This window comes from Tachyglossus aculeatus, unplaced genomic scaffold, assembly GCF_015852505.1.
Source record: "Tachyglossus aculeatus isolate mTacAcu1 unplaced genomic scaffold, mTacAcu1.pri SUPER_34, whole genome shotgun sequence".
Taxonomy (NCBI): domain Eukaryota; kingdom Metazoa; phylum Chordata; class Mammalia; order Monotremata; family Tachyglossidae; genus Tachyglossus; species Tachyglossus aculeatus.
In genome coordinates this window covers 828,149-841,489 of record NW_024044839.1, presented here as the reverse complement: position 1 = coordinate 841,489, position 13,341 = coordinate 828,149, and the positions used below count along the sequence as shown (strand labels likewise).

The 13,341-nt window shown below is 57.0% G+C and overlaps 1 protein-coding gene across 1 annotated transcript; it reads right to left on the bottom strand.

The window, feature by feature from the left end:
- Window positions 1–4,705: 4,705 nt before the first annotated feature.
- On the bottom strand, window positions 4,706–12,719 carry TSEN54 (tRNA splicing endonuclease subunit 54). The gene is made up of 11 exons (XM_038741914.1): window positions 12,622–12,719; window positions 12,310–12,495; window positions 10,502–10,565; window positions 9,765–9,848; window positions 8,957–9,055; window positions 8,595–8,647; window positions 8,285–8,389; window positions 7,458–8,080; window positions 6,795–6,855; window positions 6,438–6,551; window positions 4,706–5,122 (listed from the first exon to the last, which is right to left on the bottom strand). The coding sequence occupies exons 1-11, from the start codon at window positions 12,717–12,719 to the stop codon at window positions 4,972–4,974; spliced, it is 1,638 nt and encodes a 545-aa protein (XP_038597842.1). The 3' UTR covers window positions 4,706–4,971.
- Between the last annotated feature and the right edge of the window lie 622 nt (window positions 12,720–13,341).

Sequence of the window (13,341 nt, the reverse complement as noted above, 5' to 3'; positions counted from 1 at the left end):
GGGCGCGCGTCCTACATTTACATAAGCGCGCGCGCTCGCGGGGGGGCCTCATGAATAATGAAGCAGGGTCCGCTCGGCCCCGCCCCCCCCATTTATATAAGCTCGCGCTCGGGGGAGGGGGGGGGGGTCCCATGAATACTGAAGCAGGGCCCGCTCGGCCGCGCACCTCCCACTTCTTCCTGGTTACCTCCACGGCGGGGCGGGGCGGGGCGCGCGCCCCTATTTACATAAACTCGCGCTGGGGGGGGGGCTTATGAATAATGAAGCTGGGCCCGCATGCGCACCTCCCACTTCTTCCTGGTTACCTCCACAGTGGGGCGGGGCGGGGCGCGCGCCCCTATTTACATAAACTCGCGCTGGGGGGTGCTTATGGATAATGAAGCTGGGCCCGCGCGCGCGCACCTCCCACTTCTTCCTGGTTACCTCCGGGGCGGGGCGGGGCGGGGCGGGGCGGGCGTCCCCTATTTACACAGACGCGCCGGGGGGGTGTTTCATGAATAATAATGAAGCAGGTCCCGCTCGGCCCCGCCCCCTCCCCCCGCTCGCCCCCCTATTTACGTAAACTCGCGCTGGGGGGTTCTTATGAATAATGAAGCAGGGCCCGCTCGGCCGCGCACCTCCCACTTCTTCCTGGTTACCTCCGGGGCGGGGCGGGCGTCCCCTACTTACACAGACGCGCCAGGGGGGGTGTTTCATGAATAATAATGAAGCAGGGCCCGCTAGGCCCCGCTCTCCAACCCTATTTACATAAACTCGCGCTGGGGCGACCTTATGAATAATGAAGCTGGGCCCTAGCGCGCACCTCCCACTTCTTCCTGGTTACCTCCACGGCAAGGCGGGGCGGGAGTCCCCTATTTACATAAGCGCGAGGGGGAGGGGGGTGTTTCATGAATAATAATGACGCAGGGCCCGCTCGGCCCCGCCCCCCGCCCCCCGCACGCCCCCCTATTTACATAAACTCTCGCTGGGGGGGCCTTATGAATAATGAAGCAGGGCCCGCGCGCGCACCTCCCACTTTTTCCTGGTTACCTCCACGGGGGGGAGCGGGGCGCGCGTCCCCTATGTACATAAGCGCGCGGGGGGGGGGTCTCATGAATAACAATGAAGCAGGGCTCGCTCCGCCGCTTACCTCCCACTTCTTCCAGGTTACCTCCACAGCGGGGCGGGGCGGGCGTCCCTTATTTACATAAACGCGCGCGCGGGGGGGTGCCTCATGAATAATAATGAAGCAGGGCCCGCTCGGCCGCGCACCTTCCACTTCTTCCTGGTTACCTCCACAGCGGGGCGGGGCTTGCGTCCCCTATTTACATAAGCGCGCGGGGAGCTCATGAATAATAATGAAGCAGACCCCGCTCGGCCCCGCCCCCCGCTCGCACCTCCCACTCCTTCCAGGTTACCTCCACAGCGGGGCGGGCCGGGCGCCCCCTATTTACATAAGCATGCGCGAGGGGGTGCCTCATGAATAATAATGAAGCGGGGCCTGCTCTCCCCCCCACGCACCTCCCACTTCTTCCAGGTTACCTCCACAGCGGGGCGGGGCGGGCGCCCCCTATTTACATAAGCGCGCCCGAGGGGGTGCCTCATGAATAATAATGAAGCAGGGCCCGCTCGGCCCCGCCCCCCGCGCGCACGCACCGCCCACATCTTCCTGAGGCGGGGCGCGCGCCCCCTATTTACATAAACGAGCGCAGGGGGGGGCCTCGTGAATAATAAAGAGGGGCCCAATCGGCCCCGCCCCCTTCCCCGTGCGCGCGCCGCGCGGAATGAGTCGGAGCGCTGAGGACTAAGGGGGATGGGGGGGGGAAGGGAAACGACACTCTAGCCAATCGGAGAGCCGCCAGGAGCCAGAGGGGCGGGGCTTATGTGAATATTCATGAGTTCCCCTCTCACCTGGTCGCACCTGGGGGCCGCACCACCGCTTCCGCCGCGGGCGCGGAAGGAAGTAGTCCCCCTGGTGGGGCCTCTGGGGGGACTTCCTGGGCGGCTCCGAGCAGCCCCTTCCCGCGGGGGCGCTCACTACAGGCCACACAGCGCTCGGTGAGTGCGATTGAATGAATGAATGAATGAATTAATTAATTAATTGTCAGCTGGGTAACTTTGGGCAAGTCACTTCACTTCTCTGGGCCTCAGTTACCTCATCTGTAAAAGGGGGATGAAGACTGTGAGCCCCCCGTGGGACAACCTGATCACCTTGTAATAATAATAATAATGATGGCATTTGTTAAGCTATTACTATGTGCAAAGCACTGCTCTAAGCGCTGGGGAGGGGAAACAAGGTAATGAGGTCTTTTAGACTGTGAGCCCACTGTTGGGTAGGGACTGTCTCTATATGTTGCCAGTTTGTACTTCCCAAGCGCTTAGTACAGTGCTCTGCACATAGTAAGCGCTCAATAAATACGATTGATGATGATGATGATGAGGTTGTCCCATGTGGGGCTCCCAGTCTTAACCCCCATTTTACAGATGAGGTCACTGAGGCTCAGAGAAATTAAGTGACTTACCCAAGGTCACACAGCAGACATGGGGCGGAGCCGGGATTCGAACCTATGATCTCTGACTCCAAAGCCCGGGCTCTTTCCACTGAGCCACGAGGTGAACCTTGTAACCTCCCCAGCGCTTAGAACAGTGCTTTGCACATAGTAAGCGCTTAATAAATGCCATCATTATTATTATTACAGGTGCTCCCCCACAGAACGAGCCCTAACTTCCGGGCAGCCAGGCCCTCTGCCTTCCTGGAGCAGCAGCGGCCCCCCAGGTATAAACTTTTATAATAATAAAATGATGATAGCATTTATTAACCGCTCACTATAATAATAATGACATTTATTAAGCGCTTACTATTGTCAAAGCACTGTTCTAAGCGCTGGGGAGGTTACAAGGTGATCAGGTTGTCCCACGGAGGGCTCACAGTCTTAATCCCCATTTTACAGATGAGGGAACTGAGGCACAGAGAAGTGAAATCGAGTCTTCTAGACTGTGAGCCCACTGTTGGGTAGGGACCGTCTCTATATGTTGCCAACTTGTACGTCCCAAGCGCTTAGTACAGTGCTCTGCACACAGTAAGCGCTCAATAAATACGATTGAATGAATATTACAGTGAACCTTAAGTGGGACAGGGTCTGTGTCCTACCTGCTGGATTTGTATCTACCCCAGCGCTTGGAACAGTACTTAACACATAGTAAGCGCTAGGGCAAATCATTTAACATGTAAAATGGGGATTAAGACTGTGAGTCCCTCATGGGACAACCTGATCACCTCGTATCCCCCCCAGCTCTTAGAACAGTGCTTTGCACATAGTAAGCGCTTAACAAATGCCTTTATTATCTGTTGCCGAATTGTACTTTCCAAGCACGTAGTACAGTGCTGTGCACACAGTAAGCACTCAATAAATACGATTGAATGAATGAAATGACTTGCCCAAAGTCACACAGCTGACAATTGGCAGAGCTGGGATTTGAACCCATGACCTCTGACTCCAAAGCCCGGGCTCTTTCCACTGAGCCACGCTGCTTTATTCATTCTGCTCCCAGTTTGGAAATCATGCCCGTTGTTGGCTAGGGATTGTCTCGTATCTTTTCTGTGCCTCAGTGACCTCATCTGTAAAATGGGGATTAAGACTGTGAGCCCCTCGTGGGACAATCTGATCACCTCGTATCCCCCCCAGCGCTTAGAACAGTGCTTTGCATATAGTAAGCACTTAACAAATGCCTTTATTATCTGCTGCCGAATGGTTTTGTTCTCTTTCTCCCCGTTTTAGACTGTGAGCCCAATGTTGGGTAGGGACTGTCTCTATGTTGCCAATTTGTACTTCCCAAGCACTTAGTACAGTGCTCTGCACATAGTAAGCGCTCAATAAATGATTGATGATGATGAATTGTACTATCCAAGTGCTTAGTACAGTGCTCTGCACACAGTAAGCGCTCAATAAATACGATTGAACGAATGGATGAGAACCCAGCTCCTCTGACTCCGGGTCCTGGGCTCTTTATTTGCTTGCAGTAGGGACTCAGGAGATACCACTGCCTCGTTAACTGCAGCCCCTCTCCCAAGACTAGCCACCCCCAACCACCACCCCATCAGGGAGTAAATCCAGGATGAGAGAAAGCCTTCAGCTGATTCTTGGAAGTCCCGGAAGCTGGTCTGCAAAACAGGGACTTGTTCGCTTCTCATCCGTGGAATTTCCACTTAAGCACTGACCCCGGAAGGGGAAAACTTCCCCATTTCTGAGGGGCGGGAGTGAGAGTCGGCCCTTTGGCCGTCCTCAGGACCGCCGATCCCTCCCCGTGGAAGGTTGCTCTGTGCCGAGCTCCTCTCTTTGGAGCATAGTCTTTTAGACTGTGAGCCCACTGGTGGGTAGGGACTGTCTCTGTATGTTGCCAATTTGTACTTCCCAAGCGCTTAGTACAGTGCTCTGCACACAGTAAGCGCTCAATAAATACGATTGATGATAGATGGAGGGCCAAGAGGTGCAGAGGTGCTGAGGCCGAGCCCGACTCCGGCCGGCTTGTCTAGGGAGTAGGGGGGAGAGGCCGAGCTGCCCAGAAGAGCTGGATGGAGGGGAGCCCGACGGGGTCACGGAGCTCGGCTCTGGGCCGTGCCAGAAAGAGGGCATACCGTGGGGCAGTGATCAAGGTGCGGTGGTGCTACCGGCCTGGGCAGCCTGCCCACCCACCCCCCCGAGGCACACAGGTAGCCGCAGGGGTGTGAAAGTGGTTTCGTGGCTTTAATCTCCTCCCTGACCCAAAGCAGCCCTCTCCAGGACTCATGCCACCAGTCTAATGGAAGGTCCTGGGTGAGCAGGGGTTAAAGTCCCCCGCTGGGCAACGGTGGGCAGGGTCCACTGCAGCAAAGCCCAGGGAGAATGGTGGTCCTGGGCAACCCTCTCCCGCGCTGTCCTGGGTGCAAGGTCCCCGGCAGAGCACAGGCATCCCGTTTGGCGGGGCCCTCGGTGAGTCGGGAAGGCTGTCCGGTCAGTGGGCCAGGTCTGTGGGCAGCGCGAAGTCCCGGAAGCTGTAGAAGGCGATTTCTCCGTGCTCCACCACGGCGAACACCAAGGGCACATTCCCGCTCTGGTAAGACAGCTGCTTGATGGCGCGCAGGTCTGGGAGGGCCTCGTCAAAGCTGCAGAGGGATGGCGGTGACAGAGTGGCCCCTCAGCCTGGGGCCGGAGGGGTGCCAACTCCACCCACTGGGGTCCCCTCTCTCTGTCCCCCCCCTCACCCAGCCCTCGCCAGGTTCACTATGCTTTAGACCGTAAGCTCCTGGAAGACAGGCCTTGTATCTTCTACTCTTACCATAGAATAATCGTGGCATTAGGTATGTTGTCATCATCATCATCAATCGTATTTATTGAGCGCTTCCTATGTGCAGAGCACTGTACTAAGCGCTTGGGAAGTACAAATTGGCAACATATAGGGACAGTCCCTGCCCAACAATGGGCTCACAGTCTAAAAGGGGGAGACAGAGAACAAACCCAAACATACTAACAAAATAAAATAAATAGAATAGATATGTACAAGTAAAATAAATAAATAAATAGAGTAATAAATATGTACAAACATATATACATATATACAGGTGCCAAGCAATGTAATAAATTTCAGGGCAGGTTGGACACGGTCCCTGTCTTACCAGGGTTTGACAGACTAAGGAGGAGGGAGAACAGTCTTCTAGACTGTGAGCCCACTGTTGGGTAGGGACCGTCTCTATATGTTGCCAACTTGTACTTCCCAAGCGCTTAGTCCAGTGCTCTGCACACAGTAAGCGCTCAATAAATACGATTGAATGAATGAATGAACGGACAGGTATTAAACTCCATTTTACAGATGGGGAAACTGAAGCCCAGTGAGGTGACTTGCCTTCAGGGCACACAGCAAGGCTAGTGGCAGAGCCTGGATCATCACCATCAGTCGTATTTATTGAGCGCTTACTGTGTGCACAGCACTGTACTAAGCGCTTGGGAAGTACAAGTTGGCAACATCTAGAGACAGTCCCTACCCAACAGTGGGCTCACAGTCTAGAAGGGGGAGACAGACAACAAAACCAAACATACTAACAAAATAGAATAGATATGTACAAGCAAAATAAATAACAAATTTATTTGTAACAAATATGTACAACAAATAACAAATATGTACAAACATATATACATATATACAGGTATATATATATATATATACAGGTATATATACAGGTATACAGGTACAAATATGTACAACAAATAACAAATATGTACAAATAACAAAAATGTACAAACATATATACATATATACAGGTATATATATATATATATATATATATACACACAGGTATAAGCCTGGATGAGAACTCAGGTCCCCTGGCTCCCAGGCCCGGGGTCTTTCCACTAGGCTGCACTGCTTCTCTTTAAGTACAGAGTAAGTGGCCCGGCCAGTAAGAGAACGGGGTCTGTTCCTACCTGCAGACACACATCCTAGCGTAGGGCAGGCCTGGGGAGTTCTTCCGGAAGCCGGCCACGGCGTCCGCCTGGTAGACGTCAAAGCTGATCGCCAGGTCCCGCGGGCTGTCCAGCCTGTTGGCCGGCAAAACCCCCCCCACCCCGTGAGACCAGCAGGGTAGCCCCCGGCCAGCGGGAACGGGCCTGCTCCTGGCTGCTCCTCTCGGCATCTGTGCTGGCACCCCACCCCCAGAAATTTACGTCTGCCTGCTCCCGCCCGAGACTGGCAGTCCGCGGAGGGCAGGGGCCTCGTCCCTCGCTTCTGTGGTCCTCTCCCCATCGCCCGGCCCCCACCACCCGACCCACATTCCCGCTCACCGGGCTGCTCCGTCAGCAAGGCGAGAGGGCCGCAGCACAGCGATCTGCTGGAGGACGGCTTCTGGTTGGGGATGGGGGAGAGACGAGAAGCAGGTAAACGGGGCGTCGTCTAGCGACTTGGGGTTTGGGGGGATCCTCTGAGCCTCCTACGCTGGCTAGTTTGGCTGCCCCCTTCATACCACGTGACCCCGGGTAGGCCTCTCCTATGCCCCCAGTATCCAGGGCAGTGCCCACAACCTACGACCCTGGCCCACGTCCGAGCCCTGGGGGAAGGGATGGCCTGGGCTACGTTAGAGGTCAGACATCATCATCATCATCAATTGTATTTATTGAGCGCTTACTGTGTGCAGAGCACTGTACTAAGCGCTTGGGAAGTACAAATTGGCAAAATATAGAGACAGTCCCTACCCAACAGTGGGCTCACAGTCTAAAAGGGGGAGACAAAACCAAACATACTAACAAAATAAAATGAATAGAATAGATATGTACAAGTAAAATAAATAGAGTAATAAATATGTACAAACATATATACGTATATACAGGTGCTGTGGGGAAGGGAAGGAGGTAAGATGGGGGGGATGGAGAGGGGGACGAGGGGGAGAGGAAGGAAGGGGCTCAGTCTGGGAAGGCCTCCTGGAGGGTGGCCTTCACCTGGGCAATCACCTGGGGTGGTTGCCCGTCCTGGCTCCGAAAGAGGGGTGATGGGCTGCTCCCACAGGTGAGGCGGACGGCTCTGGTCAGCCTGCAGCTGCTGCCTCCGCAGCAGCAGCGCCTTATAGTCCCGCCAGCCGGGACAGCGCCGCACCTCAGGGTCCGCGTTGACGCTGCTCCGGAAGCAGCCGGCCGGCTCCCGCCGTTCCCGCCGGGAGCCCTTGTCCTCCCGCTGGTTCAGCCGCTGGCGCCAGGGGCCCACGTCCACCTCACGCCCAGCCACGCGCGGGGGCAGCAGCTCCGAGGCGGGGGCCGGCAGGAGGGCGCGGGCGCAGTCCGGAGCCACGTTCGGGAAGGGGATCTGCCGGAAGCGCCCGCTCGGTGGGCAGGCGTCCTCCCCAGCACGGTCCCCTGGCGTCGGCCCTTGGGGCTCACGGGGTTGGGAGAGACCCCTCGGTCCCTCCCCACAGGTCTCCCGGGGGTCCCCGCCCTTCTCCTTTTCTGCCTGAGGGCAGCTCTGCCCGGGGCTGGCACCATCCGGGCGTGGAGCCGTCGTTTCCTCAAGGACTTCAGCGGGGGTCCCAGCCACTTTGGGGCAAAGGATGCCAACGGCCTGGGGATTCCTGCCGTCTGACCTGGTGGAAGAGCGAGACCCCGGGCTGTTTGGTCCCCAGAGCAGGATGGTGCTGCCCCAGCCCACCCTGCCAGCCCTGGGCCGCGGAGGGGAACATCCCGGGTGCCCAAAGGGCGACGTCTCTCTTCCAAAGACCAAGCCAGGGGCCTGGCCCACTAGAGCCCCCATCACTCCCATGCTCTCTCCCCGCTCCGCCGCATTTTACTGAGGGCTGGAGCTCCTCCTCCTCTTCCTCTTGCTTCGCTGCTTCTCCGAACTCTGGCCGCCTCCGCCCAGGTTCAGCTGCCTCTCGTAGGGGGACAGGGCGGCACTGCAGATCGGGGGAGAGGAGGGCTGTGAGCGGCCGGTCCTCAGCCTGGAACTCCACCATTTGGGCCCGGTGCTGGTGGGCAGTGGGAGTGGGGTTGGGGGACGAGGAGGAGGAGGAAGAGGAGGCCTTGCCGACCCGCGGCTCGGCTCAGAAAGGTGCTCGGATTGAAGATGGGAAAGGGAGAGAGGGAGGGGCCTGGTTTTACCTGGGTTGGAATCGCCGCACCACGAAGCCCAGTCTCTTCAGGTGGCTAAAAACCTCCAAAGGAAACGGAGAGGTCAGTCTTCCTCACCCAGCCCCTGGCCGGCTCCGTTCCCTGGCTCCACCCCAAGGGTGACTTTGACCGAGGCCCCGCGGACACTACTTCCATTCCTCTGGCCAGGCCTCCCTTACCCCGTAGAGAACGGATCGGTCAATCCCCATCGCTCGGGGTCATCTGAGGAGGTTGGGAGAGGGGAAATGGCTCCGGCCCCGGGGCAGGGGGCTGCCGGGACTGGTGTCCCAGCTAGGCAGAATCCAGGCAGTTGGAGTGTGCTCCGTGGGCCCCAACCCACGATGGCATGGTACCTGGTATTGCAAGAAGCTTGCTGGCCCAGGGGCCAGCAGGGTCTCGTAGGCTTCCTGGATGGACAGGGGCAGGTCCCTGTAGAACAACTGGATGGAGCCCTGTGCACGGGAGGAGCAGGTGGGAGAGAAGACGGAGCTGCAAGGTGGGCCCCGATGAAGGGGAGTGGGAGAGAAGGAAGAAGAGAACCGATCCCCCCCCCCCCATCCCTGCCACCCAACTCCAGCCCCTCTGGGCATCATGAGAAAGGAAGCAGCATAGCCTAGTGGAAAGAGCCTATTACTCTATTTATTTAACTTGTACATATCTATTCTATTTATTTTATTTTGTTAGTATGTTTGGTTTTGTTCTCTGTCTCTCCCCTTTTAGACTGTGAGCCCACTGTTGGGTAGGGACCGTCTCTATATGTTGCCAACTTGGACTTCCCAAGCGTTAGTACAGTGCTCTGCACACAATAAGCACTCAATAAATACGATTGATTGACTGATTGAAAGAGCACAGGCTTGGGAGTCGGAGGATGTGAGTTCTAATCCTGCCCCCGCCACTTCTCTGCTGTGAGACCTTGGGCAAATCACTTCTCTGGGCCTCGGTCACCTCATCTGTAGAATGGGGATTAAGACTGTGAGCCCCACATGGGACAACCTGATTACCTCGTATCTGCCCCAGTGCTTAGAACAGATAGCGCTTGACAAACACCATAATTATTACGATTATGAGAAGGGGGGGGGGGGCTGGAGGAGGGAAAGACAAACTCCCCCTGCTCCTCCCTCACCGGCTTTGGGGGGCCCCGGGCCCCTCTCCCCTACGTACACATTCCAGCAAGTACAAGGCCTCTTCGGGGTGCAGACGCTGGCGGCCCTGTTCCGAGAAACCCATGGTCTGCCAGAATTTACCCTGCGCGGGCGGGACAAAACATGGGGTCAGAGGAAGGGGGCAAGCAACTGTTTAGGGGGATTAAATATGTGATTTTCCTCCTTAGAGTATGTTTGAGCTGACCCAACTCCACCTCCCACCTGCCCTGCCGGGGGCTCTATCCCGGGCCACTCATTCATTCATTCATTGTCGTATTGACTGCGTGCGATGCACTGTACTAAGCATTATGTACGAAGCGCTTAGTACAGTGCTCTGCACATAGTAAGTGCTCAATAAATACGATTGATGATTATGGGATAACAATAAAGGGACACCTTCCCTGCCCAGAAGTTTATAATCCAGAGAGGGAGACAGACAATCCAACTAAATTATAGCATGCATTATATGTAAAATTGGAGAACAGCGTGGCTTAGTGGAAAGAGCACGGGCTTGGGAGTCACAGGTTGTGGGTTCTAATCCCGCCTCCGCCACTGGTCAGCTGGGTGACTTTGGGCAACTCGCTTCACTTCTCTGGGCCTCAGTTCCCTCATCTGTAAAACGGGGGTGAAGACTGTGAGCCCCGCGTGGGGCAGCCCGATTACCTTGTAAATATCCCAGCGCTTAGGGTGGTGCTTGGCACATAGTAAGCGCTTACCAAACGCCATTATCATCGTGAATAAATCAATTACACTTACGGCGGCCGACTTCAGCTCCACCACATCCTCTTCGGGCCTCCACTCGGCCATCACCAAACTGCCCCTGGGGAGTAGGAGGTGGTGGGGTGATCAAATGGGGTTCGGAAGTCCAGGACCCAACCCCTCGGGCCTCCCTCCGCAGCCCACCATCGCTGCCCGCCCCCCTGGGCCGGCCCCTTTTGGTAATAGTAATGATAATGGTACTTGTTAAGTGCTCACTATGTGCCAAGCACTGGGGTAGATACAAGGTAAGCAGGTTGCCCCACATGGGGCTCATAGTCTTCACCCCCATTTTGCAGATAATAATAATTTTGGTATTTGTTAAGCGCTTACTATGTGCCAAGCACTGGGGTAGATACAAGGTAAGCAGGTTGCCCCACGTGGGGCTCATAGTCTTCACCCCCATTTTGCAGATAATAATAATTTTGGTGTTTGTTAAGCGCTTACTATGTGCCAAGCACTGTTCTAAGCGCTGGGGTAGGTACAAGGTAAGCAGGTTGTCCCACGTGGGGCTCATAGTCTTCACCCCCATTTTGCAGATAATAATAATTTTGGTGTTTGTTAAGCGCTTACTATGTGCCAAGCACTGTTCTAAGCGCTGGGGTAGGTACAGGGTAAGCAGGTTGTCCCACGTGGGGCTCATGGTCTTCACCCGCATTTTGCAGATAATAATTTTAGTATTTGTTAAGCGCTTGCTATGTGCCTCGCACTGTGCTAAGCGCTGGGGTGATACAAGGTGATCAGGTTGTCCCACGTGGGGCTCACAGTCTTCATCCCCATTTTACAGATGAGACCACTGAGGCCCACAGATGTGAAATGGCTTGCCCAAGGTCACACAGCTGATAAGTGGCGGGGGGGGGGGGGGGGGGGGGGGGGCGGGTTAGAGAAGCCGCGTGACTCGGTGGAAAGAGCCCGGGCTTTGGAGTCAGAGGTCAGGGGTTCGAATCCCGCCTCCGCCACTTGTCAGCTGGGTGGCTTTGGGCGAGTCACTTCACTTCTCTGGGCCTCAGTTCCCTCCTCTGTAAAATGGGGATGAAGACTGTGAGGCCCCCGTGGGACAACTTGATCACTTCGTAACCTCCCCAGCGCTTAGAACAGTGCTTTGCACCTAGTAAGCGCTTAATAAATGATGCCATGATGATGTGTGACTTCGGGCAAGTCACTTCACTGGGCCTCAGTTCCCTCATCTGGAAAATGGGGATGAAGACTGTGGGCCCCCCGTGGGACAACCCGATCACTCTGTAACCTCCCCAGCGCTGAGAACAGTGCGTGGCACCTAGTAAGCGCTTAATAAATGATGCCATGATGATGATGATGATGTGTGACTTTGGGCAAGTCACTTGACTTCTCCGGGCCTCAGTTCCCTCATCTGTAAAATGGGGATCATCATCATCATCAATCGTATTTATTGAGCGCTTGCTATATGCAGAGCGCTGTACTAAGCGCTTGGGAAGTACAAATTGGCAACACCTAGAGACAGTCCCTCCCCAACAGTGGGCTCACAGTCTAGAAGGGGGAGACAGAGAACAAAACCAAACACACTAACAAAATAAATAGGATAGACATGTACAAGTAAAATAAATAGAGTAATAAATATGTATAAACATATATACATATATACAGGATGAAGACTGTGAGCCCCCCGTGGGACAACCCGATCACTCTGTAACCTCCCCAGCGCTGAGAACAGTGCTTTGCACCTAGTAAGCGCTTAATCAATGATGCCATGATGATGATGAGGAGGATGCCGATGAGGGTCGGGGCCCCCCGTGCCCCCGCTCCGGGCCGTTTCCCGCCGTTTCCCGTACAGGCGCTGCACCGTGTGCTGGGCCAGGAGCCTCCAGTGCTGGGCCCGGCAGCGCCGCAGCCGCTCGCCCTGCGCCTCCGACCCGTCCGGGAGGAAGTCCTTCTGGCCGCGGGCCCCATCCCCGGCCCGATCCCGATCCCGATCCCGATCCCGATGCCGGGCCCGGCTCGCCAACAGCTCCGCGGCGCTGCCGGGGGGGAAACACACGGTCGGCGGGGGGGAGGAAGGGGGGGTCCCCTTCCCCATCCCCCTTCCCCCGTCCCCGTCCCCCCCGGCGGGTCGGGGGGCTCCCGCCAGCTCCGGCGGCCCCCACCTCAGCACCGGCCCGGCGGGAACCTCCACCTCCACCGCCTCCGCCTCCGCCTCGGGCCCTGCGCGGGGCTCGGCCCGCCGCTCGGTCCGCGGCTCCATGGGGGCCGAGCCGCCTACGCTCGGGAACTGCCGGCGGAGCGCGGTCCTAGCGCCGCCTCATTCCCCGCTCCCCGCCAGGTCCTAGCCCCGCCCCATTCCCCGCTTCCCGCCCTCTCCCGGCGGGTCCTAGCACCGCCCCATTCTCTGCTCCCCGCTAGGTCCTAGCGCCGCCACATTCCCTGCTCCCGGCGGGTCCTAGCACCGCCCCATTCCCTGCTCCCCGCCAGGTCCTATCTCCGCCTCATTCCCTGCTCCCGCCGGGTCCTAGCGCCGCCACATTCCGTGCTCCCGGCGGGTCCTAGCACCGCCCCATTGCCTTTTCCCCGGCCTCTCCCCGGCGGGTCCTAGCGCCGGCCCATTCCCTGCTTCCCGCCCTCTCCCGGCGGGTCCTAGCGCCGCCCGATTGCCTACTCCCCGGCCTCTCCCCGGCGGGTCCTAGCACCGCCCCATTCCCTGCTTCCCGCCCTCTCCCGGCGGGTCCTAGCACCGCCCCATTCCCCGATTCCCGCCCTCTCCCAGCGGGTCCTAGCGCCGCCACATTCCCCGATTCCCGCCCTCTCCCAGCGGGTCCTAGCGCCGCCACATTCCCCGATTCCCGCCCTCTCCCAGCGGGTCCTAGCGC